Below are 23364 nucleotides of genomic sequence, written 5' to 3'. Positions count from 1 at the left end.
CAACTTAACAAATATCTTTAAATGAACAGTGGAGGCCTCTGCCAAAAGCTTAACATTTACAAAAGGTATTGACTTATTCCCATTGCTTGTTGATGTCAAGTTGGGAGAAGGAATCTAAAACAACCTTGGCCTTTATTTATTTATTGAGAATATGTCTCCTCCCACAACTCTCTTCTTTATTCCCCTTATCTGCCTGTTGTACATTTTATAGTCATGCTGAAGCTTAAGAGGGACTATAACTGTGATTTCAGGACCATGTGATTTCAGCAGGTTTTCTATTGACAAACTATGCATTTTTTGATCTCCTCGAAAGGATTCAGCACCATTCCCTTGGAAATCATAAACAATACCTAATACCAGCAAAATTAAGTCAAAAGCATTTTAATTGAAAGTCCCTTCTTTAAGTTGCATGAATAGCCCTTTAAATATAATAATAAATGCAATACTGAGGAAGTTCAGAGAAGTGAAAACACTATCCTTTCAGTACAAGATGTTAATACAACATAAATTGTTTTGGGCTTCCTCACCTTGTCTGTAAGATATGATTTCTTGACCATGACTATGTCAGCTTATTACGTCACTAGTCTGTGAGACAGCTCTTGCAAATTTTGTCAACAGCCCCAGATTGAATAATATAATTTTACGGTACAGAAGAAGTCCATTCAAACTAGCATGTCTGTAGTGGCTCCCGAACGAGCGACCTAGCTAGTCCCATTCTCCAGCCCTAATCTCCGCAGTCTTTAAAATTCACCACTTTCAAATATATATCCAGCTCTCTTTTAAAACCTCCTCTGGGATCCACCTCCACCATTCTCTCGGGCTGAGCCAAATTCTAACAACTCTCTGAGGAAAGAATTTTTTTTCCCATCTCCCTCCTAGCTTTCTTCCTGACAATCTTGAAATTCTGACTCTTAGTTATTGACATACTAACTTGTAGAAACAGGATATCCTACTTTACCCTGTCAAAATTGTTTATAATTTTAAACACCTCAGTAAGGTCACCTGTTCATCTTCTCTGCTCCAAGGAAATCTTTCCTTTTATCTAAATTCTCTCATTCATTGTTTCATTCTAGCAAATCTTCTTAGCACTCTCTCCAGAGTTTTAACATCCTTCCTTAAATAAGGTGCCAAGAACCAAATACAGCATTCCAAATGTGGTCTGACCAATGATTTGTACAGGTGTAGCTTCAAGTGCTTGCTTTTATACTCTTTGCCTCTATTTATAAACCAAAGGATCCCATAAGCCTTCTTAACAACTGTTTTAACTTGCCTGGCCACTTTCAGAGAAACATGCATGCGAACCCTAGGATACATTTGTTCCTGTAGTCCCTCAAAGTTGTACTATCGATCCTGTGTTGTCTTTCCATGTTTTTCCTACCAAAATATATAATGTCACATTTTTCTGCATTGAAATTTATCTACCCATTTGTATCATCTTCAAAAGTAGAGATTTTGCCCTCAATATCCATCTCAAAATCATTTATATAAATCAAGAAAAGCAAGAGTCCCAACACTGACCACTAGGCAACATCACTTTCAACTCATTACCAAACTGAGAAATGCTGATCCATACCTACCCTCTGTTTCCTATCATTTAGCCAACTTCAAATCATTGCTGCCAAGGACCCATCAATCCTTAATTTACTAACTGCCATGTGGCACCGTATTAAGTATTTTCTGTAAGTCCAAATGTACAACATCCACAACGTTACCCTCATCCACTGCCTCAAAGAACTCAATCAAAGTTGTCAGACATGACCAGCCCTTGACAAGGTCATATTAACTGTATAGTATTATCTTACATTTTCAGAAATGTATATTTACCTTATCCCACATTATGACCTCCATAAGCTTTCTACTATTGATATCAAGCTAACAGGTCTTAAACTTCCTGGATTACCCTTTGCCCCTTTCTTAAACAATGATGTTACATTTGCAATCCTCCAGGACCCTCAGAACTAATCATGCATTCAGAGAGGTCAGGAAACTTTCTGTCAATGGATTTGCGATTTTCTTCCTTCCATCTCTCAGCAATCGAGAATGGATCTCATTTGGCTCGAGTGACTTCTCGACCTGGAGTGCTGTCAGGCTTTTTAGCTCCTCTTCTTTATCTATCACTATACTACTCAGTTGTTCAACATCCACATACAAGTTCACATACTCCTCACATTCATAGCAAAGGAAGAATCAAGACAAAATTGAAGACTTCTTAAACTAAAATTCTTACAATAAGTTTGACTATTATTTATTTAATTCAAAAGTCTGGCATTATCTTCACTGCTTGGCATAACAACTGGACAAAATGATGCACGTGCCTGATGCAGAGTGTCAGCTCTTTAATTCCAATGTTGAAGGCTGAATATTACATTGATCTTACTGAACATTATTTTGAAAAAAACATTATTGAATATTAACTGAATCTGCTTATTGAGTACCTCCACCAATAGTAATAGTGTTGGTTCCAGCTCAGATTGAAGTAGTAACTCATTGTCCTTCCCTTTGAAATTGTCCTTATAGTGCTTTCTGTTGTAAGGAACCCGCAGGCTCTCTGGAACGCCAATCTTATTCTCCAGAAGACGAAACTGCAGGCTCTGAAATCCAGATGCAGGTACTAAATAATTCCTTTAAAAATATATTGTAAAAGAAATGATATGTTACACAGAACATTATAAACACTGTAGATGGAAATTCACTAAAAACTGTTCTTTTTCTCATGTTTCGTATAAAACTAAACAATTGTTAGATTGTAATTGACTTTGTTTTACTATTACATTGGTCAGTTCCATTCTGGAAGAAAGGAAATTTGTCAACAGGGATACACATAAGATGAGTCCGTTGAGTGGAAAAAAATTAGACTTTTCATTTTACAACCACCTAAGGAGATGTAGGTTATAACCTTACCTTCTGGATCATGGGATGCCTTATGCAGATTAAAAATTAATAACATATTTGTATGATTACATTAAAGATGACCTAACAATCTTATTAATTCCTATTAAGAAGGTGCATTTTCCAAATGATTAAAGACTGACAATAAATGTCTTCATGCTGACATTCACCATACCTTTAGAACAAAGAACTACAAACAAAAAACTTGCAGTTTATGATGTCTATAGAAGGAGAAAGGATTAGAGCAGAAGAAGAAATCAAAGGAATTAGGAGTAGGTCATAGAGTTACTCAAGGCTGCTTCAATTCAATCAGATCAAAGCTAAGCTTTTATATCAATTTTACTTTCCTGTTCTATTTCCAAATCTTTTTGACTCCCAAAACACACAAGAAGTGATCACTGAGTATTGAATATACTCAAGGACTCAGCAGCCACAGCCTTCAAAGGGAGAGAATTCCAAACATTCACAATGAACAAGTGAAGAATATTTTCCTCACTTTCGCCCTTAAATGGCTAACCCATTACAGAGCTGAGGAGAGGAAATGTATGTGATGCTAATCATCAGGGTCTGAGTTTGCACAGCAATTCCCTTGTCTCAATGGCCTTGATGTGCTCACCAACATGCAATGGGCAATCTTCTTTGGGTACCATCCAAGGAGCGTTGAAATCAACGTTTCGGGCAAAAGCCCTTCATCAGGAATAAAGGGCTTTTGCCCGAAACGTCGATTTCGCTGCTCCTTGGATGCTGCCTGAACTGCTGTGCTCTTCCAGCACCACTAATCCAGAATCTGGTTTCCAGCATCTGCATTCATTGTTTTTACCTAATCTTCTTTGGGTCCAAGTCAAAGGTCTAATTGTTCAGGAACAAGAGAGTTGAGAAGAAACAGGGAGGATGCACATGGGAGTGGGAAAAGGATGAGAAGTAGGGGAATCAGAAAAGCTGCATGTGGTCTTTAGGATGTAATGAGGCTAAAAGGCAACTGGAGGAGGTAAAGAGGCTACATGGGAATGAGGAAGGCTGCAAGGGATGCTGGGGTGAGAGAAGGCGGCTGCAAAAGGGGTGGGGGAGACTGCATGCAGATAGGAAGGGGAGGTAGGCTTTGAAAGAAAGAAAGACTGCATGGAGGGTTGAGAGAGAGGATGGTTACTGGGATAAGGGTGTGGGGGATGAGGCTGCTGCAAAGAAAAAACATTCATTTTAAATGTGTCAATAAAAGGGATATTCAACGAAACCAGGAGCCAGGAAACTTTGAAATCAGTGAGGCTATGAATTCCTTGCAAATTAATATGGAATTTGTAATTTAAGGGCAGCTGGAGGAGAGTGGGATCCAAGGAGATGGTTCAGCAGGGTGGATGAACCGCCAAAATTACAGGAGTCAGCAAATGAGTTAGAAAGGCAGAGACGTTAGAAGCCAGTTAAGGTATAAGTTACTTTGAAAAAGTTGAATGGTATTTATTTTAATGTAAAGAGTCTGACAAACAGAGCTGATGAGTTGAGGACACAGATTAAAACAGGAGGAAATGATGTAATTACTGTCAGTGAAACATGGTTGAGAGAGGAATAAGATTGGCAGCTCAATATTCCTGAATTTAGGATATCTAGGCAAGACAGGGAAGGAGCGGCGGGGGGTCACAATTTTGATTAGGAAAAAGAAAGAGGTACAGTAAAAAGGAGGAATGCAAATTTCTAATTTGTTTGAATAAAGAAAAAGGGTGGGACCATCAAATCATGTGTACCATGGATATTGAGGGATACACAGTGTTGCATTAAGAGAAAAAAGGAGGCTGATGACTGTGATCAAGAGTGTGGTGCTGGAAATGAATAGCATCCGAGGAGCAGGAGAGTCGACATTTCAGGCATAAGGCCTTCATTTGTACGCCGGGGTTGGGGGGAAGCTGAAAGATAAATGGGAGGGAGGTGGGGCTGGGGGAAAGGTAGCTGGGAATGTGATAGGTTGATGAAGGTGGGGAGGAGGCAGGTGATATGTCAGAGAAGAGGGTGGAGCGGATGGGTGGGAAGGAAGGAAGATGGCCAGGTAGGACTGGTCAAGGAGGTGGTACTGAGTTGGAGGCTTGGGACTGGGATAAGGTTGGGGGAGGGGAAATGAGGAAATTGGTGAAATCCACATTGCTCCCTTATGATTGCAGGGTCCCAAAGTGGAAGATGAGGTATTCTTCTCCAAGTATCGGGTGGTAAGGGTTTGGCGTTGGAGGAGGCCCAGGACCTGCATGTCTTTGTGGAATGGGAGGGAGAGTTGAAGTGTTCAGCCACGGGACGGTGGGGTTGGGTTGTGCAGGTGTCCCAGAGACGTTCTCTAAAATGATCTGCAAGTAGGAGCCCTGCCTCCCTGATGTAGAGCAGACCACATCCAGTGCAACAGATACAGTAGATAACATGCATGGAAATACAGGTAAATTTCTGTCAGATCTGGAAAGATCTTTTAGGGCCTTGGATGGAGGTGAGGGAGGAAGTGTAGGTACAGGTTTTGCACTTGCTGTGGTGGCAGGAGTGGGTGCGGGGGAGGGGGGGGGGGCTGGTGGGAGTCGTGTGGATCTGACGAGGGAGTCACAGGAGGAATACTCTCTCCAGAAAGCTGATAGGGATAGGGAGGGAAATACATCCCTAGTGGTGAGATCCGTTTGCAGGTGGTGGAAGTGGCAGAGGATGAAGCGATTTACGTGGAGGTTGGTGAGGTAGAAGGTGAGGACTGGGGTTGAGGGGGGCGTGGTTCTGTCCTTGTTACGATTGGAAGGGTGGGGTTTAAGGGTGGAGGAGCGGGAAGTGGAGGAGATACTCTGGAGGGCAACATTGGCCACATGGGAGGGGAAATCACAGTCTTTGAAGAAGGAGGCCATCTGGGATGTTTTATGGGGGAATTGGTCCTCCTAAGAGCAGATGCAGTGGAGGCGGAGTAATTTGGAATAAGGGATGGTGTTTTTACAGGAGGTAGGGTGGGAGGAGGTGTCGTCCAGGTAGTTATGGGAGTTGGTGGATTTGTAGTAAATGTCCATGTTTAGTCTGTCGCTGGAGATGGAGATGGAGATAAAGAGGTCCAGGGAGGGGAGGGAGGTGTCTGAGAATTTGAGTCCAGGTGAATTTGAGATCGGGGTGGAAGGTGTTTGTGAAGTTGATGCACTGTTCAACCTCCTCATGGGAGCATGAGCTGGTGCCGACACAGTCATCAATATAAAGGAGGAAAAGGTGAAGAATGGTGTCGATGAAGCTGTGGAAGATGGACTGATCCATGTACCCGACAAAGAGGCAGGCATAGCTGATGCTCAAATGGGTGCCCATGGCTATCCCTTTGGTTTGGAAGAAGTGGGAGGATTGGAAGGAGAAGTTGTTGAGAGTGAGGGCCAGCTCTGCCAGGCGAATTAGTGTGGAAGGATACTGGTTGGGTCGGTGCGAGAGCAAGAAATGCGAAAGGAAGGCCTGGAGACCTTCATCAAGGCAGATAGATGTGTAGAGGGACTGGATGTCCATGGTGAAGATAAGGCATTGGGGGCTGGGGAAATAAAAGTCTTGGAGGAGGTGAAGGATGTGGGTGGTGTCCTGAACGTAGGTAGGGGGTTCCTGGACTTAGGTTACAAGAGAATATATTCAGGCTGGTCAGAAGAGCTGATCAGTGGCAAAATGAATTTGAACTGATAAATGTGAGGTATTGCACTTGGGCAGGACAAACAAGGCTGATGGAATACATGATGAATGTTAAGAATCTGGGAAGCACTCAGGATCAGAGAAACTTTGATGTGCATTTATACCACTGCCTTAAGTTCTTCAGCCATGCAGATAAATGGTTAAGCAGGCAAATAAGATACTTCTTTTATTAGGCATAGAGTTTGAGAGCAAGGAAATTATAGAACATTGAACATAGAACAATACAGCGCAGAACAGGCCCTTCGGTCCTCGATGTTGCGCCAACCTGTGAATTATTCTCAGCTCGTCCCCCTACACTATTCCCCTACACTATTATGCTAGAACTGCATAAAATATTATTTATGCCATAGTTCTGGAATCTAGATTATAACATTTATATGATAGTCCTGGAGAGGGTACACAGAAGATTTACTAAGATGCTGTTTGGACTGGAGAGTTTCAGATATGAAAAGAGATTGGACTGATTGGGATTGCATTTCTTACAGCAGAGAAAATTGAGAGGGGATGTTATTGAGATGTATAATATTATGAGAGTAGACAGGAATAAACCTTTCCCCTAATGGGAAGGATCAATGACCAGTTTAGAGGAGATGGCTTTTCACCCAGAGGATGGTACAAATCTGGAATACCTCCCTGTGAGGATGGCAGAGACAGAAACCCTGATAACATTTGAGAAATGGTTTGATGTGCACCTGTTATGCCAAGGCATAGAAGGCTGTATGCCTAGTGCCTTTGTTTCTGATGTACTGAAGTGTTTCTTTTGTGCGGTAGATTTGTATTATCAGGAGCTACTGTCAGAGAAGAATGTAAAGGATGCAATTGTAATAAACAATCCGACAGTTATTAAATTAAAGTTTGAGATCTGATATACATTGAAAAGACTAAGTAACTGATTAAAGTCTTCCAGTACTACCCTCTCTAGTACTATCATATAAACGGTAAAATCTGGATTTCAGAACTGCACACAATACTCTAGCTGTGGCATAAATAATGTTTTACGCAGTTCCAGCATAATTTCCTTGCTCTCAAACTCTATGCCTAATAAAAACAAGTATCTTACTTGCCTGCTTAACCATTTATCTGCATGGCTGAAGAAATTAAGGCAGCAATATAAATGCACATCAAAGTTTCTCTGATCCTCAGAGTCTTAACATTCATCATGTATTCCCTCAGCCTTGTTTGTCCTGCCCAAGTGCAACACCTCCCATTTATCAGATCACATTCATTTGCCACTGATCAGCTCTTCTGACCAGCCTGAATATATTCTCTTGTAATCTAAGGTTATCCTCCTACATACCAAATTTTGTATCATCTGCAAACTTACTGATCAACCCTCCTACATTCAAGTCTTTTGTGTATATGTGATGAAATCACATTCGCTATAACAGATGAACGTCATAGAACATAGATCATAGAGCAATCCAGCGAGAACAGGTCCTTTGGCCTGTTGCACCAACCTGTGAACTAATCTAAACCCATCCTCCTATACTATCCCATCATCATCCATATGTTTATCCAAGGACTATTTAAATGCCCCTAATGTGGCTGAGTTGAACACATTGGCAGGCAGGGCATTCCTCACCCTCACCACTCTCTGAGTAAAGAACCTGCCTCTACCTATCACCCCTCAATTTGCAGCTATGCCTCCTCATACAAGCAGATGTCATCATCCTCGGAAAAAGACTTTCACTGTCCACCCTATGATCATCTTGTATGTCTCTAATAAATCCCCTCTTAGCCTTCTTCTCTCCAATGAGAACAGACCCAAGTCCCTCAGCCTTTCCTCATAAGACCTTCACTCCTGACCAGGCAACATCTTGGTAAATCCTCTGCACCTTTTCCAATGCTTCCACATCCTTCCTGCAATGGGCCGACCAGAACTGTACACAATATTCCAAGTGAGGCAGCTCTAGTGTTTTAGGTAAAAACAATGACTGCAGATGCTGGAAACCAGATTCTGGATTATCGACGTTTCGGGCAAAAGCCCTTCATCAGGAATACAGGCAGAGTGCCTGCAGGGTGGAGAGATAAATGAGAGGACGATGGGGGTGGCATTTTGTACAGTTGCAGCATGACATCACAGCTCCAGAACTCAATCCCTCTACCAATCAAACCTAACACACCATATGCCTTCTTAACAGCACTATCAATCTGGGTGGTAACTTTCAGGGATCTATGTACATGGACACCAAGATCCTCTGCATATCCACACTACCAAGAATCTTTCCATTGACCCAGTACTTTGCCTTCCTGTTATTCTTTCCAAAATGAACATTCATCTGCATTAAACTCCATTTGCTACCTTTCAGCCCAATTCTGCAGTTTATCCAAGTCCCCCTGCAACATTCTTCCACACTGTCCATTACTCCACCAACTTTTGTATTATCTGTAAACTTACTAATTCATCTACCTAAGCCTGCATCCAAGTCATTTATAAAAATGACAAACAGCAGTGGCCACAAAACAGATCCTTGTGGCTGAATATTTTCCATCAACCACCACTCGTTACCTTTATACAGAAAGCCAGTTTCTAATCCAAATTGCTGAATAACCTACAATCCCGTGCCTCGGCATTTTCTCCAATAGCCTACTATGTGGAACCTTATCAAAGGCTTTACTGAAGTGCATGTACACCACATTACTGAAGTGCATGTACACCATATCATGGCTGAGAGTTTAATGTCATGGCTTTTTCTTGTTGATGCGTGTGTGACATATTCTGAAAATTAACAGTTGCTAATTTATGAGCTGCTATCTTGTACTAATTGAAACTGCAGCATCAAGTAAACTAATGTTTTTGTTGTAGTTGTAAGTTTAATTAACTAGCTATTCCTATTGAAGATATTGCGGATTTTTTCTGTTTATGCTCTGTGTGAATTCAAAGGTCATATACATTAGTACAAATACCGAAGTGACTATGTGACTGCAGCACTGATCAAATGGATTAATGAGAATGAAAAGGAATCCTCACAAAAAAAAAGCCCTGTTTTCAGCAACTAAAGTGAAGGTATGATTTGGAGATGCCGGTGTTGGACTGGGGTGTACAAAGTTAAAAATCACACAACACCAGGTTATAGTCCAACAGGTTTAATTGGAAGCACACTAGCTTTCGGAGCGACGCTACTTCATCAGGTGATAGGTGATCACTATCACCTGATGAAGGAGCGTCGCTCCAAAAGCTAGTGTGCTTCCAATTAAACCTGTTGGACTACAACCTGGTGTTGTGTGATTTTTAAAAGTGAAGATAGGTCTCTTAGAAAATGAGGCGAAAGTGGGTACTGCAGATGCTGGAGATTAGAGTCAAGATTAGAATAGTGCTGGAAAGGCACAGCAGGTCAGGCAGCATCTGAGGGGCAGGAAAATCGACATTTTGGGCAAAAGCCCTTCCTCTTAGAAAATGAATCTGGGGAGATAGTTATGGAGAATAAAGAAATGACAGAGGAGTTAAACAGATATTTTGCAGCAGTCTTTAGAGTGTAGGAACAACAAATATCCCATTAATACTAGTGAATCTTGGGGAGGAGTTAAATATCATCACCATTGCTAAAGAAGTAGTGTTCAACAAACAAATAGAGCTAAAGGCAGGAATGCCCATGGCTCTGATGGCTTGATTCCTAGCATGCTAAAAAAAGTGGCTACATGGATACGAGATGCATAGTTGTAATTTGCCAAAATTCCTTGGATTCTGGGGAAGAACTGGAGGGATTGGAAAACTGCTAATGTGGTACCACTTTTCAAAAAGGGAAGTAAGCAAAAAGTGGATAATATAGGCCAATCATCTATTGTTGGAAAAAAATTAGAATCATTATTAAAGAAGTGGTAGTAATATATATTGGAAAATTATAATCTAATCAAACAGAATCAGTATAGCTTTGTGATAAGGAAATTGTGCCTGCCTGACTTTAGATTAGATTACATTATAGTGTGGAAACAGGCCCTTCGGCCCAACAAGTCCACACCGACCCGCCGAAGCGAAACCCACCCATACCCCTACATTTACCCCTTACCTAACACTACGGGCAATTTAGCATGGCCAATTCACCTGGCCCTGCACATCTTTGTGACTGTGGGAGGAAACCGGAGCACCCAGAGGAAACCCACGCAGACACAGGGAGAACGTGCAAACTCCACACAGTCAGTCGCCTGAGGCGGGAATTGAACCCGGGTCTCTGGCGCTGTGAGGCAGCAGTGCTAACCACTGTGCCACCGTGCCGCCCACTTATGAGCGTTTTTTGAGGAAGTGTCAACCAGAGTGAATCTAGGGGAACCAACTGATGTGTTGAATTTAGACTTCCAAAATGCATATGACAAAGTACCTTCCAAAAGCTTGAAGTCATAAGATAAGAGTCCAGGATGTTGGAGTATTATATTGGCATGGATACAGCGTTGGCTAATGGGCAGGAAACAGAAGATGAAAATAGGGCGTACCTTTTTCAGGTTGATGACTCGTGATCAATGAGGTTCCACAGCAATCAGTGCAGTGCAAAATATATATTAATGATGTGGAGGAAGGAAGCGAATGTACTGTGACCAAATTTGCAGGCAATACAACAATAAGTGGAAAGTCCACTTGTGAAAGGGAAATGAGGGGTTTACAGAGGGACACTTACAGTTTACAGAGAGATGCTGATAGTTTACAGAGAGTTACTGACAGTTTAATTAAATGGACAATGGAGTATCATGTGGGAAAACGTGAAGTTGTAAATCTTGTCAGGGAGACCAAAAGAACAGTATTATTTGAATGGAGAAAAATTACAGCAAGCTGCAACACAAAGAGACTTGGGGGGACTTGTACACAAAACACAGAAGGCTAGCACACAGGGGCAGCAGCTAATCAGGAAGAGCAATGGAATATTGGCCCTGATTTCAAGGTGGCTGGAGTATACGAATATGGAAGCCTTACAGCGATTGTATAATGTTCTGGTCAGACCATATCTGGAATACAGTGAGCAGCTTTGATCCCTTATTTACAGAAAGATATTTGTTGCTATCACTTCCTTAATTGATTCAAATTTTAATCCAACAGTAGAAGATTGTTAATTGGACTATAATTATTCACTCTTTGCTTCCTTCCTTTTTTTGAATTTCATTGGAAGCCGTTCAGAGAAGGTCACATGGATAATCCCCAGTATCGAGGGATTGTTTTATGAGTAAAGATGAAACAGGATGGGACTCTCCTCATGGGAGTGTAGAAGAATGAGAGGTGATCCCTTTGAAACATACAGGATTCCTAAGGGACTTGAGGTAAATGCTGAAAGGATGTTTCACCTCACATGTGAATCTAAGACCAGAGAGCATCATCTCAGAATAAAGGGGTACTTATTTAAGACTGAGATGAGGAGGAATTTCCTCTCAGAGGGTTGAGATTCTTTGGAACTCTTTGCCACAGAAGAGCTGTTGGGACAGGGACCTTGTGTATGTTGAAGGCTGAGATAGATAGATTGTTTGTCATTGGAGTCAAGGATTATGGAAAAAGGGGAGGAAAGTAGATGTGGGAATGCTGGACCAGCCATAATCCTATTGAAAGGTGGAACACACCTGAGGGGTGAAATGGCCAACTCCTGGTCTGATTCTTATGGTCCGCAATATTTTGCATTTATTATTATTTGCTCCATTTTTAAATGTAGTTTTGCAAAGTTTAGTTTTTCTGATAATCCAAGCTAGTTCTGTGGATAGAAACATCAAATTGTGGCAAGTAAATAGGTTGATGCTAATTAATCTTCTTTAAACTTTGAATTGAAATCAGTAGCCATGTGAGAATAGAACACATCGCTATTTGTTCAATATTTTCTGAACTGCACACAGTATTATTGTGGTGGTTGCTGTACTGTTCAAGTCTTTTGGATTTTGTTGCTATCTGAATATTGCAAAGGGCCAGGTTTACACAAATGAAGCTAATTGCACAAACTTTGTGTGATTGTCTGACAACGCCACGTGTGTAATCCGTATCATACAGAAACTTGGGTTTTCAATAGACTTTATGAATAGTCAATAATGCTGAATCAAATTTTAGTCTGGCTAAGCGTCAGTTACATTAAGTTTCTTGGAGAGTTTCTCAACTCAAGACTCAGCAAGATCTCTTGCAACATCTTACCAAACTTACCTCATTCTGAAGAAGTGTCACTGGCTCAAAATTTTAACTGTTTTCTCTCCACAAATGCTGTCAAACCTAATGAGTTTCTGCTTTTGTTTCAGATTTTCAGAGTCCACAGTTGTTTGTTTATTATATCTCTTTATTAATTACTTACCTCGCTACCTATCTTTAGTCCAATTATAACCCCATCTTACCTCTCACCACTTGCCACTTATTGGATATCCACTGAAAGACCTCACATATGTGCATTACTTAAAAGGCTGCGGTGTACCAGCCAAGCACTTGCATTCTGAAGCTGTCCTGCTCAGCAACAAACATAGAAATTACTGGAAAAGCTCAGCAGGTCTGGCAGCATCTATGAAGAGAAAACAGAACTAACATTTTGGATTTGACCATCCTTCCTCAGAACTGCTCAGTGTTGGACCTTCAGTCAGAGGATGTCAGAGAAAGGGAAGATGGTGACACAATTCTCCAGTAGGGATCTGTAAGTGTTGTGGATGGAGGGGTCCAGAGGATGGTGGCATACTCTTTCTGGACGACTGGCAGAGGAGGCCATGGAACCAGACCCGGGCAGGCTAGGTTCACTACCTGGGTCAATGTGATGTCCATTGTGCACAGTAATGGCCAACAGTGTAAGAAGAAGGTCAGTGAACTCCTTTCAGCTAGAGTAAATGCAACTCTTCTCTCTGCTACCACATACTCACTCTACATTTTATCTCTGTTAACATATTCACCTCTTTCTGGTTCCATGGCCTCCTCTGCCAGTCCTCCAGGAAGAGTATGCCACAATCCTCTGGACCACTCTTGCTATAACCATTACCATCTTTCTTCACTTAATTTTGATCCCTCCTAACCTCTCGCATGACTAACTCTGTGTTACCTTTATGTTGTATACTCACTTGCCCATGACAGCTCACCACCTTTCAAACATTTGCACCAACTCTGACAGCCATGTTACCCACTTTCCTCTCACTCAATTCCTCCCTTTTTCTCATTTCAGGTGAAGCAGAGTTCAGTAGCCCCTTCAATCACCACCCAGCCACCCTACGCTCACCTGCAAAGAGAGACTCCTGCCTCTCACGAAAGGCTACTAGGAGTGCTCCTGCAGGGATGCTGAGACATCTATGTCCTGTCAACTTAGTGAGTACTATTCTTCAGTCCACTGCAAGCCTTATGTTAACCCTGCTCTCAATGTCATTTTCTGGACATTACTTCAAACCATTGGCTGCAATACCTTCCCTCCCTTGTGATTTGCAGGTATCAATGAGTCCACAAATTTGGTGAAGAAAAGGCTGGTTCTGTATTAAGATATCGCCTCACTCTTTGAGGAAGACAGTACCAAACATTGAGGAAGCATTAGCAGGTGTGCCACCTGCACCCTCCACTAGTACAGATGTTGACACCTCTGGGAGAATCTCATGTTTAGAAAAATTTAGAGAATAACCTGGTGAGCACCTCACTTTGAGGAGAAAGTGAGGACTGCAGATGCTGGAGATCAGAGCTGAAAATGTGTTGCTAGAAAAGCGCAGCAGGTCAGGCAGCATCCAAGGAGCAGGAGAATCGACATTTCGGGCATGAGCCCTTCTTCAAGAATTCCTGAAGAAGGGCTCATGCCCGAAACGTCGATTCTCCTGATCCTTGGATGTTGCCTGACCTGCTGCGCTTTTCCAGCAACACATTTTCAGCAGAGCACCTCACTTTGATAGTTCTGGGGTTGGTCAATTGAAGAAATACACCAGACTGCTAGCACACAGAGGACTGCTGGAGACCAAACTTCTGCTGACCTCCAGACAGGAGATGAGCTTGTGGTGTTGACAATCAGAGACTTCATCCAGAATGCACAAGAACGAGTGGCAGACAGGTATGTGGGAGATGATGGTTCTCAGAGCCAAGAGGCAGCGTTAGTACAGCTGCACAATGTTGACTCAGCTGCCTCAAGTATGTGATTGGTTGGTTGCATCCATGGAGAGATTGGAAGCTGAAATGGTGAGCAAGGACCAGCACCCTGAAGGTAAGCTAGGACCAGCATCTTGGAGGTGTGCTAGAAAGGTGCACACAACTTCACCCCATCAGTCCAACCACTATTCTCAGGATTCTGGGCATTGCAACACAAGAATAGAAAATGTAGCTCAGATTCCAGGTGACCTTTTCACCACATGATGGTGCCAGGAGGAATCCAACCAAAAGATGAATCATATAGAGGTCCCTCTGAAGTTTCCTCCCAGCACAGTCCCAAGGAGGCTAGGCTCTCCACCTCTACCCGGCCTCTGGCAAGAGGATCCTCAGTGTATCCTCAGGACCATCCAGATGCACATGCTACAAGATTAGCTGACTAAACCCAAGGTCAATAGGCTCCACAGCCAAAGAGGCTCCCTCCACACAGCTGCAGACCTTGGGATAACACAAGGATGTAATGTGAAGGAGAAAAAGAAAAAAGACTCTTTGGTGGCACAAGTGATAATACACTATGTATGAAGTATTCATGTCTGGATAAATTTGATTTGTTTTGTACTACATCATTTTGTTGGAGTCTCTGTAACCTCGATTTTACTCATGTCAGCATGATGTCCATACAGAATGTGCCGTGGATTGAGAGTGTTGAGAGGCTGCTGTACCACGTCACAGTGCAAATAGAACTTAGAAGAGTACAGCAAGGCAACAGCTCCCTCAGCTCAACACTTGTCTATGGTGAGCATGATTCCATTTTAAATTAATCCTATCTGCCTGAGAATGCGTGGAAATTATTCCGCTGGCACCTTTGACTCTCGTGGTCAAACATAGAACTTTGGACTGTACGTCTCAGGAACAGGCCCTACAGCCCATCATGTCTGCACCAACCATGGTGCCATTCTAAACAAATCCCATCTGCTTCCATATGGTCCATATCCCTATTCCCTATCTGTTCATGTGTCTGTCAAAATGCCTCTTAAAGTTTGCTATCATTTCTGCTTTGACCACTTGCCCTGGTAGAGCTTTCCAGACATTTACTACCCACTGCAAATAAAACTTATAGAGTCATAGAGATCTACAGCATGAAAACAGGCCCTTTGGCCCAACCTGTCCATGCTACCCAATTTTCACAATTAAACTAGGTCCATTTGGCTGCGTTTAGTCCATATCCATCCATATGTATCCTACCCATGTACCTGTCTAAGTGGTTCTTCAATCACAAAATTGTATTCACTTCCACCACTGTTCTGGCAGCCCATTCCAGACACTCACCACCCTCTGTGTAAAATAAATTACCCGTCTGGATCCTTTGGTATCTTTCCCCTCTCACCTTAAACCTATGTCCCCTAGTTTTAGACTCCCTCACCATGGGAAAAAGCTGTTGGCTATCTACCTTATCTATGCCTCTCATGATTTTATAGACCTCTATAAGGTCATCCCTCAGTCTCTTACATTTCAGGGAAAAGGTCCCAGTCTATCCAACCTCTCCTTATAGCTCAAACCTTCCATTCCAGGTAACATCTTAGTAAATCTTTTCTGCACTCTTTCTAGGTTAATAAATTCCTTTATGGGTGACCAGAACTGCATGCAGTACTCTAAAAGTGGACTCACCAATGACTTTTATAGTCCCAACTCCTATACTCAGTGCTCTGACTGATGAAAGCAAGCATGTTGAAACCTTTTACACCACCCTGCCTACCTGTGACTCCACTTTCAAGGAGCTATAAACTTGTATCCCTAGGTCTCTATTCTACAACACTTCTCATAGCCCTACCATTGACGGTGTAAGGCCTACCCTAGCTTGACTCACTAAATGCAACATCTTGCATTTATATAAATTAAGTTCCATCTGCCATTCTTCAGCCTACTGGTACAGTTGACCAAGATATCGCTACATTCCCAGATAACCCTCTTCACTGTCCAAATATACCATTAATCTTGGTGTCATCTGCAAATTTGCTCCTAAATCATGCCTCCTAAATTCTCGTCCAAATCATTTATCTAAATGACAAATTACTGTGGAACCAATACCAATCCCTGTGGCACACCTTTGATCACAGGCCTCCAGTCTAAAAAACAACCATCTACCACCACCCTGGGTCATCAATTCTGTATCTAATTGGCTAGCTCTCTCTGGATCCTATGAGATTTGACCTTAGTCAACAACATACCATGTGGTACCTTGTCAAAGACCTTGCTAAAGTCCATATAGATGTCTACCACACTGCCCTCATCTACTTTCTTGATCACCCCTTCAAAAAACCCAATCAAATTAGTGAGACACACAAAGCCATGCTGAATATCTCAAATGTATATCTCAAAGGCCTCTCTGAATGCCTATACATCCTGTCTCTCAGAATCTCCTCTAACAACTGACCCTCCACAGACATTAGGCTTACCAGTCTGTAGTTCCCAGGCATTTCCCTGCAGCCTTCACATGTTATTTCATGTGTGGTCCTATCACAAAACCATGTAAGTGCAGAAAGATAGAATAAAGAGAGTTGTTATTATTTATAATATGATTGGTTACAGAAAACCCATGTCTTGGGTTGATCACAATATCCATATGCCTGACACAAGATCTACAAAACAAGTTCTCTAATCTAAGCTTCACCATGGCAAGCAGTTAACAGGACAGCAGAGAAAATGCTTCAAGGACACCATTAAAGCCTCTATGAAATAAATACAATATCCCTGCCAACTCATAGGAATCTCTGGTCCAAGACCAACAAATTGGAGAAAAAAACCTTCACCAAGCTACCAACCATCATGAGCATCTTCGACAAGCAAGCATCCCATCCACCCACTTGGTAAAGCCAAGATTACTCCCCGGCCTGCATCTGTATGTGCAGATCCAGCATTGGATTATTTAATCACTTCTAAACAACCCAAACAAGAAATCCTTTGTCCCAAGGGCTACCTAAGAAGAAGATACTCACACATTACAAATATATCTGAGCATTGTCTGGGAAAAACTACCACGTCCTCATCTGTGGAACATATATAGACCTTTAGGAAAACAGGAGAGAAAGAAAGGTAAAAACATCTACCAATCTATATATTCTCAAGGAGTTCACAAGTAATTATATAAGTACAGATACATTTTTCAGGCTTTCGTTTAAAAAAAACTCTTTTTGCTATTCCCAATTTTATTCTCGACAGTTTTGCTCCAGTAGTTTTATGAATAAGAGGCACTGAGAAGATGTGAGTTTGGCAATGATTTAAACTATATGTTCCATTTGAATGCTGAGGCGTGGGTAGGCAAAGGATAGAATATCAGGAAAGTAAAAATGTGTGAAGGATCGGAATGGGTAGTAGAATTCATGAAAAAGTTGACATGCAACCGTTTGAGAAATGGAATCCTGAATCATCATTGGTTCAGTGTTTAGCAACCTTTCCTTGCCACATTCTTTATTTTCTGATACTTCCTGTTTTATCTGGACAGAGATTTGACTCTGTTGTGCCAAATTAGAGAGTAGTCCTCATGTAGAAGGATGTCCACTCTGACAAGTGCCCACTCAGTGTGATATGCCTCGTTGTTAGGACTTTCTGATTCTTGTGGTCATATTGAGCATCTCTTTCCTCAAAACAGATTGAGCTCAGTTTGATGTTACAATTATTTTTGAGCCTTCAAGCCTGCAACAGATTCCGCCCTCATGTGTCCACACCGATTTATGCCATTACTCTGCATAGGAACCAGAGATATTCTTGTCCAATCATTTTTATAACAGGTAAAATTTTCATTAACACTCATCTCAAGTAGTTGTTGAATTTTTCCTTACCCTAACAAATTTAAACTATGAACAAGGCATTAGGAACATAAAAGAGGCTACTTAGCACATCATACCTGTAACACCATTGAAAGAGATTGTAGATTGTATGTGGCCTAATTCCAATGTCTACCTTTGCCTAATACATCCAGCAAACAAAGAAAATATACCACTTTCAGATGTAAAATTAAGAATTGATTCTTCCATTTAAATTTTTGGACTTTCTATGCTGTAAACCTGATCTAAGTTAACCTGGCAACAATACTAGATTTTGTCAGTATACTATGCTGATACACTTCTTTCCCTTCTGACATGGTGGGCTTGGGCAACTATCCAGACAGCAGTAGGCACACAACAACTGCATTGCTGTGACATAATGTATGTAAAACTTCAAGGGAGGATATTTTAAACCGCTATTATTTATCATCACCATTTCATATACCATCTCTCATTGATGTATATATGTTGTCTGCTTTGATACCATTAGTATCCAAATCTTCCTCCTGTATGGCAGATTGTTGACTGTATATAACCCAGGTGAGCTGCTTGTTTTGTTGTATGAATTGACCACTGTTTGTGACTTTATCCTATTGCCTGAGCTGGACATAACGTTGCAGTATTTTCCTCGGAACCTGTGTATTCATAAGAAAATCTTGAACTCTGATGCTTTCTCGTGATTCTCATTGATGATGCTCTTTACTTTTCTTCTTCTTTTTCTCTATCCTTCTTTCCAGAAATGCATCCTGTGGTTAGGTGGTAAGAATGTGTAGGGGAAGCACTATGTGGATCTGTCTCCCAGTCATAAGAGCTTCCAGTCAGGTTAAACCATTGACTAAGGCAATTGTATATAGATCTAAATATCCATGGGTATCCAAATATCTGAGCAAGCAGCTTTATGGTGAGTAATCATGGACTTCACCATTTGGACAGTGTATTCACAGAAAAGTCATTTGACTGAGGGTATTGAGGAGAAAAGGTAATGTATTGAAGGCCCTACTTTCTGCACCAAAAACACTTAATAGAATAAACAACGAACAATACAGCACAGGAACTGACCTTCCAGCCTTCCAAGCCTCTGCTGGCATATTTCATACAGTGTACAGTTCTGGTCACCCTGCTTTAGGAAGGATATTATTACATTTTAGAGTGTCCAAAAGAGAAAAGATTTCCCAGGATGTTGCCGGACTGCAGTGTTTGAATTAAAAGAACAGGCTGGAGTGTAGGAGGTGGAGGGGTGACCTTGTAGAGGTTTATAAAATCAAGAGGAGGAGATAAGGTGAATGGAAAAGTTCTTTTCCCTCAGGTAAGTGAGTTCAAAATGAGAGGGCATATTTTTAAGGTGAGAGGAGAAAGATTTAAAAGGGACCTGAGGTGCAACATTTTCACACAGAGGTTGGTTGCTATGTGGAACAAACTGCCAGAGTTGGTTGCGGGTATGGTTACAACATTTAGAAGACATTTGTATAGGTACATGAACAGAAAAAGTTTAGAGGGATATGGGCTAAATGCAGGCAAATGGGGCTAGTTTAGCTTGGGAAACTTGGTCAGTACAGATGAGTTGTACCGAAGGGTCTGCTTCTATGTTTTGTGACTCTTTGATTCTATAAGAGACAATCTAACCACTGGTACCTCCATCATTGAATTCTCCACTACCAACATCGTTGGGGTTACCATTGACCAAAAACTCAACTGTCTTGCACATCCTATTGAAGGATGTTGTGAAACCTGAAGGGTTCAGAAGGATTTACAAAGATGTTATCAGAGTTGAAGAATTTGAGCTATAGGGAGAGGCTGAAAAGTGGGGCTGTTAATCCAGAAGCATCAGAGACTGAGCGGTGACATTATAAAATCATGAGGAGCATGGATGGGATAAATAGAGAAGGTCTTTTCTCTGGGCTGGGGGAGTCCAGAACTAGAGCGCATAGGTTTATGGTAGAGGAGAAAGATATAAAAAGGACCTAAGGGGCAACTGTTTCACGCAGAGGGTGGTGCTTATATGGAGTGAGCTGCCAGAGGAAGTAGTGGAGGCTGGTACATTTACAACATTCAAAAAGCATCTGGATGGGTGTATGAATAGGAAGGGTTTAAAGGGTTAAATGCTGGCAAGTGGGACTCAGTTAGGTTGGGATATCTCGTCGGCATGGACAAGTTGGACCGAAGGGTCTGTTTCTTTGCTGTACATCTCTATGACTTTATGACTCTATGACTCTAACTGTCTTCACTTACAGGATCCATATCCCTCTATTCCATTCCTATTCATGTATTCATCCAGGTGTTTCATGAATGCTGCTATTGTGTCTGCTTCCACCACCTCCTCTGGCAACACTTTCCTGGTACTCACCATTCTTTGTGTGAAAACTTGCCTTGCACACCTCTTTTAAACTTCCCCTTTCCCTTGTACCTTAAACCTGTATTCCCTACTAAATGAATCCTCCACCCTGGGAAAAAGCCTCATATTTAGTTTCTATCCATTCACAACCTTATAAACTTCTATCAGGTGACCCCTCAACTTCCCTCGTTCCAGTGAAAACAAACCCAGTTTATCCAATTTTCTTCATAGCTAAAATCCTCTGTATCAGACAACATCCTGGTAAATCTTTCTGCACCCTCTTCAAAGCGTCCACATCCATCTGGTAGTATGGTGACTAGAACTGTATACAATATTGTAAGAGCGGCCTAACTAAAGTTCTGGAAAGCTGCAGAATAACTTGTTTATCCTTGTACTCAATGCCCCTTCCAATGAAGGCCAGCATACTATAAGCTTTTCTTACTCCTTTATCCACCTGCACTACCACCTTCGGTGATCTGTGGACCTGCATACCCAGATCCCTCTGCATATCAATACTCCAAAGGATTCTGTCATTGTCTGTATAATTTCCACCTATACTTGACCTTCCAAAATGCATCACCTCACAATTGTCCAGATTAAACTCCATTTACCATTTTTCTGCCAAAGCCTCCAATTGATCTATATCCTGCTGTATCCTCTGACAATCTTCCTCACTATCCACAACTCCACCAGTATTTGTATCATCCACAAACTCATTAATTAGATCAGCTATGTTTTCCTCCAGAATATTTATGTAGGTCACGAACAGCAGAGGTCCCAGCACTACTCCCTATGGGATACCCACTCGTTACAGCACTCCATTCCCCTGCTACCCTTGTCAATCCATGATTAAGCCAGTTCTATATCCATGTTGCCAGCTCCCCCTGATACCATGTGATTTCAACTTTTGTAGCAGTCTGCCATGATGGAACTTGTCAAAGATTTTACTGAAGTCCATGCAGACAACATTGACCGTTTTCCCCTCATCAATCATCTTCAACAAAAAACCCAATCCTGTTTGTGAGGCATTACCTCCCCCACAGTAAACCAATGCTGTTTATTGCTAATCAGTCCATTTGCTTCTAAATGCATGTAGATCTTGTCCCGGAGAAACTTTTCCAATAATTTCCCTACCACCAATGTGAGGCTAACAAGCTCTAAATTCCTGGATTATTCCTGTTACCCTTCTTAAACAATGGAACATTTTAGCTATCCTCCAGTCTTCTGGGACCTCACAACACGGATACAAATATGTCTGTCAATGTTCCAGCCATTTGTTCTCTTGCCTCTCTAAATATTCTGAGATAGATCCCATCAGGACCTGGGACTTATCTATCTTAATACTTTTTAAGATGCACAACACCTCTACCTTTTTAATAGCACCTTGACTTTGAGATTCAACACTCCCCTCCCTGAGATCATCATCCCCAACAATTTCTTCTCTTTGGAGAATACTGATACAAAGTATTTGTTTAAGAATATGGTGGTTAATTGGTTGCATGACTGATATCTTTGATTTGTCTCAGAAAAAAGAGAATTTGGTGAAACAGTCAGTTACCAGAATGTGATCATGTTCTTGAGCATGGAAAATATCAATCACAACCTTGCAGCATAGCTCATAAGGAATCTCCTGTGAAATGAACTTTTTCTTTGATTGTTAAAGTTGATGGAGTTCACATTTTTAGATGACTTGGTCAATGTCCTTATCAATACTAGACTAATACATGGTTGAAACTTTATTGCTGGAACAGCACAGCAGGTCAGGCAGCATCCAGGGAACAGGAGATTCGACGTTTCGGGCACAGGCCCTTCTTCAGGAATGACATGAATGCACACACCAATCTTTTGGATTTTTTCTTCATCTTTGTGACCTCTCTGTATAATTTGATTTAGGTCTTGTGGAATAATCACTTGTTTGTCTCTGAAACCTATGAGATCCTAGTCCATCTCTGAATGACTGGAAAGAATATGCTTGCTTAGGACCTGTTGAATGTATTCAGGCTGCTTATCGAGCAGTTAGGGCAGCACATCATCAGATGCACCTTGCTGAACCAGATGTGTTTCAGTATGATAAAACTGAATGAGATCAATATGAAGGCTATTTTTTAACTCAGATTCAATAATATCCACTTGTAGGTCGAGATGAATATCCTTGTTCTTAGTAATGTTTCGAATTGTCTAAGGTCATTGTAATGTGTCATTCATGGGTCTTATTTGCATTGTGCTTCGAAACTGTACTCTTGAGTTTTTACAAGTAGATGTGAAATGCAGGGTGAAAATAGATAAGTCCCCTGGGCCTGATGGCATTTATCCTAGGATTCTCTGGGAAGCAAGAGAGGAGATTGCAGAGCCATTGGCCTTGATTTTTATGTCCTTGTTGTCTACAGGAATAGTTCTAGTAGACTGGAGGATAGCAAATGTGGTTCCCTTGTTCAAGAAGGGGAGTAGGGATAACCCTAGTAACTATAGGCCGGTGAGTCTCACTTCTGTTGTGGGCAAAGTCTTAGAGAGAATTGTAAGGGACAGGATTTATGAACATCTGGATAGGAATAATGTGATCAAGGATAGTCAGCATGGTTTTGTGAAGGGCAAGTCGTGCCTCACAAACCTTATTGAATTCTTTGAAAAGGTGACGAAGGAGGTTGATGAGGGGAAAGCGGTAGATGTGGTATACA

The 23364-nt window shown here is 41.6% G+C and overlaps 1 protein-coding gene across 3 annotated transcripts in view; it reads right to left on the bottom strand.

The window, feature by feature from the left end:
- Window positions 1-23364, bottom strand: part of LOC122559359 (tryptophan 2,3-dioxygenase-like) — a 94135-nt gene that overhangs the window by 31661 nt on the left and 39110 nt on the right. For all 3 annotated transcript variants that reach the window (XR_006314406.1, XM_043708807.1, XM_043708808.1), the window contains exon 6: window positions 2436-2622. Coding sequence is in view for 2 of the 3 variants with exons in the window: in XM_043708807.1 (XP_043564742.1) it covers window positions 2436-2622 (187 nt within the window). In the remaining variant the exon portion in view is untranslated. The remainder of the gene's footprint in view (window positions 1-2435; window positions 2623-23364) is intronic.

Source organism: Chiloscyllium plagiosum, chromosome 19, assembly GCF_004010195.1.
Source record: "Chiloscyllium plagiosum isolate BGI_BamShark_2017 chromosome 19, ASM401019v2, whole genome shotgun sequence".
Taxonomy (NCBI): Eukaryota; Metazoa; Chordata; class Chondrichthyes; order Orectolobiformes; family Hemiscylliidae; genus Chiloscyllium; species Chiloscyllium plagiosum.
This window is presented reverse-complemented; position numbering and strand designations above follow the sequence as displayed.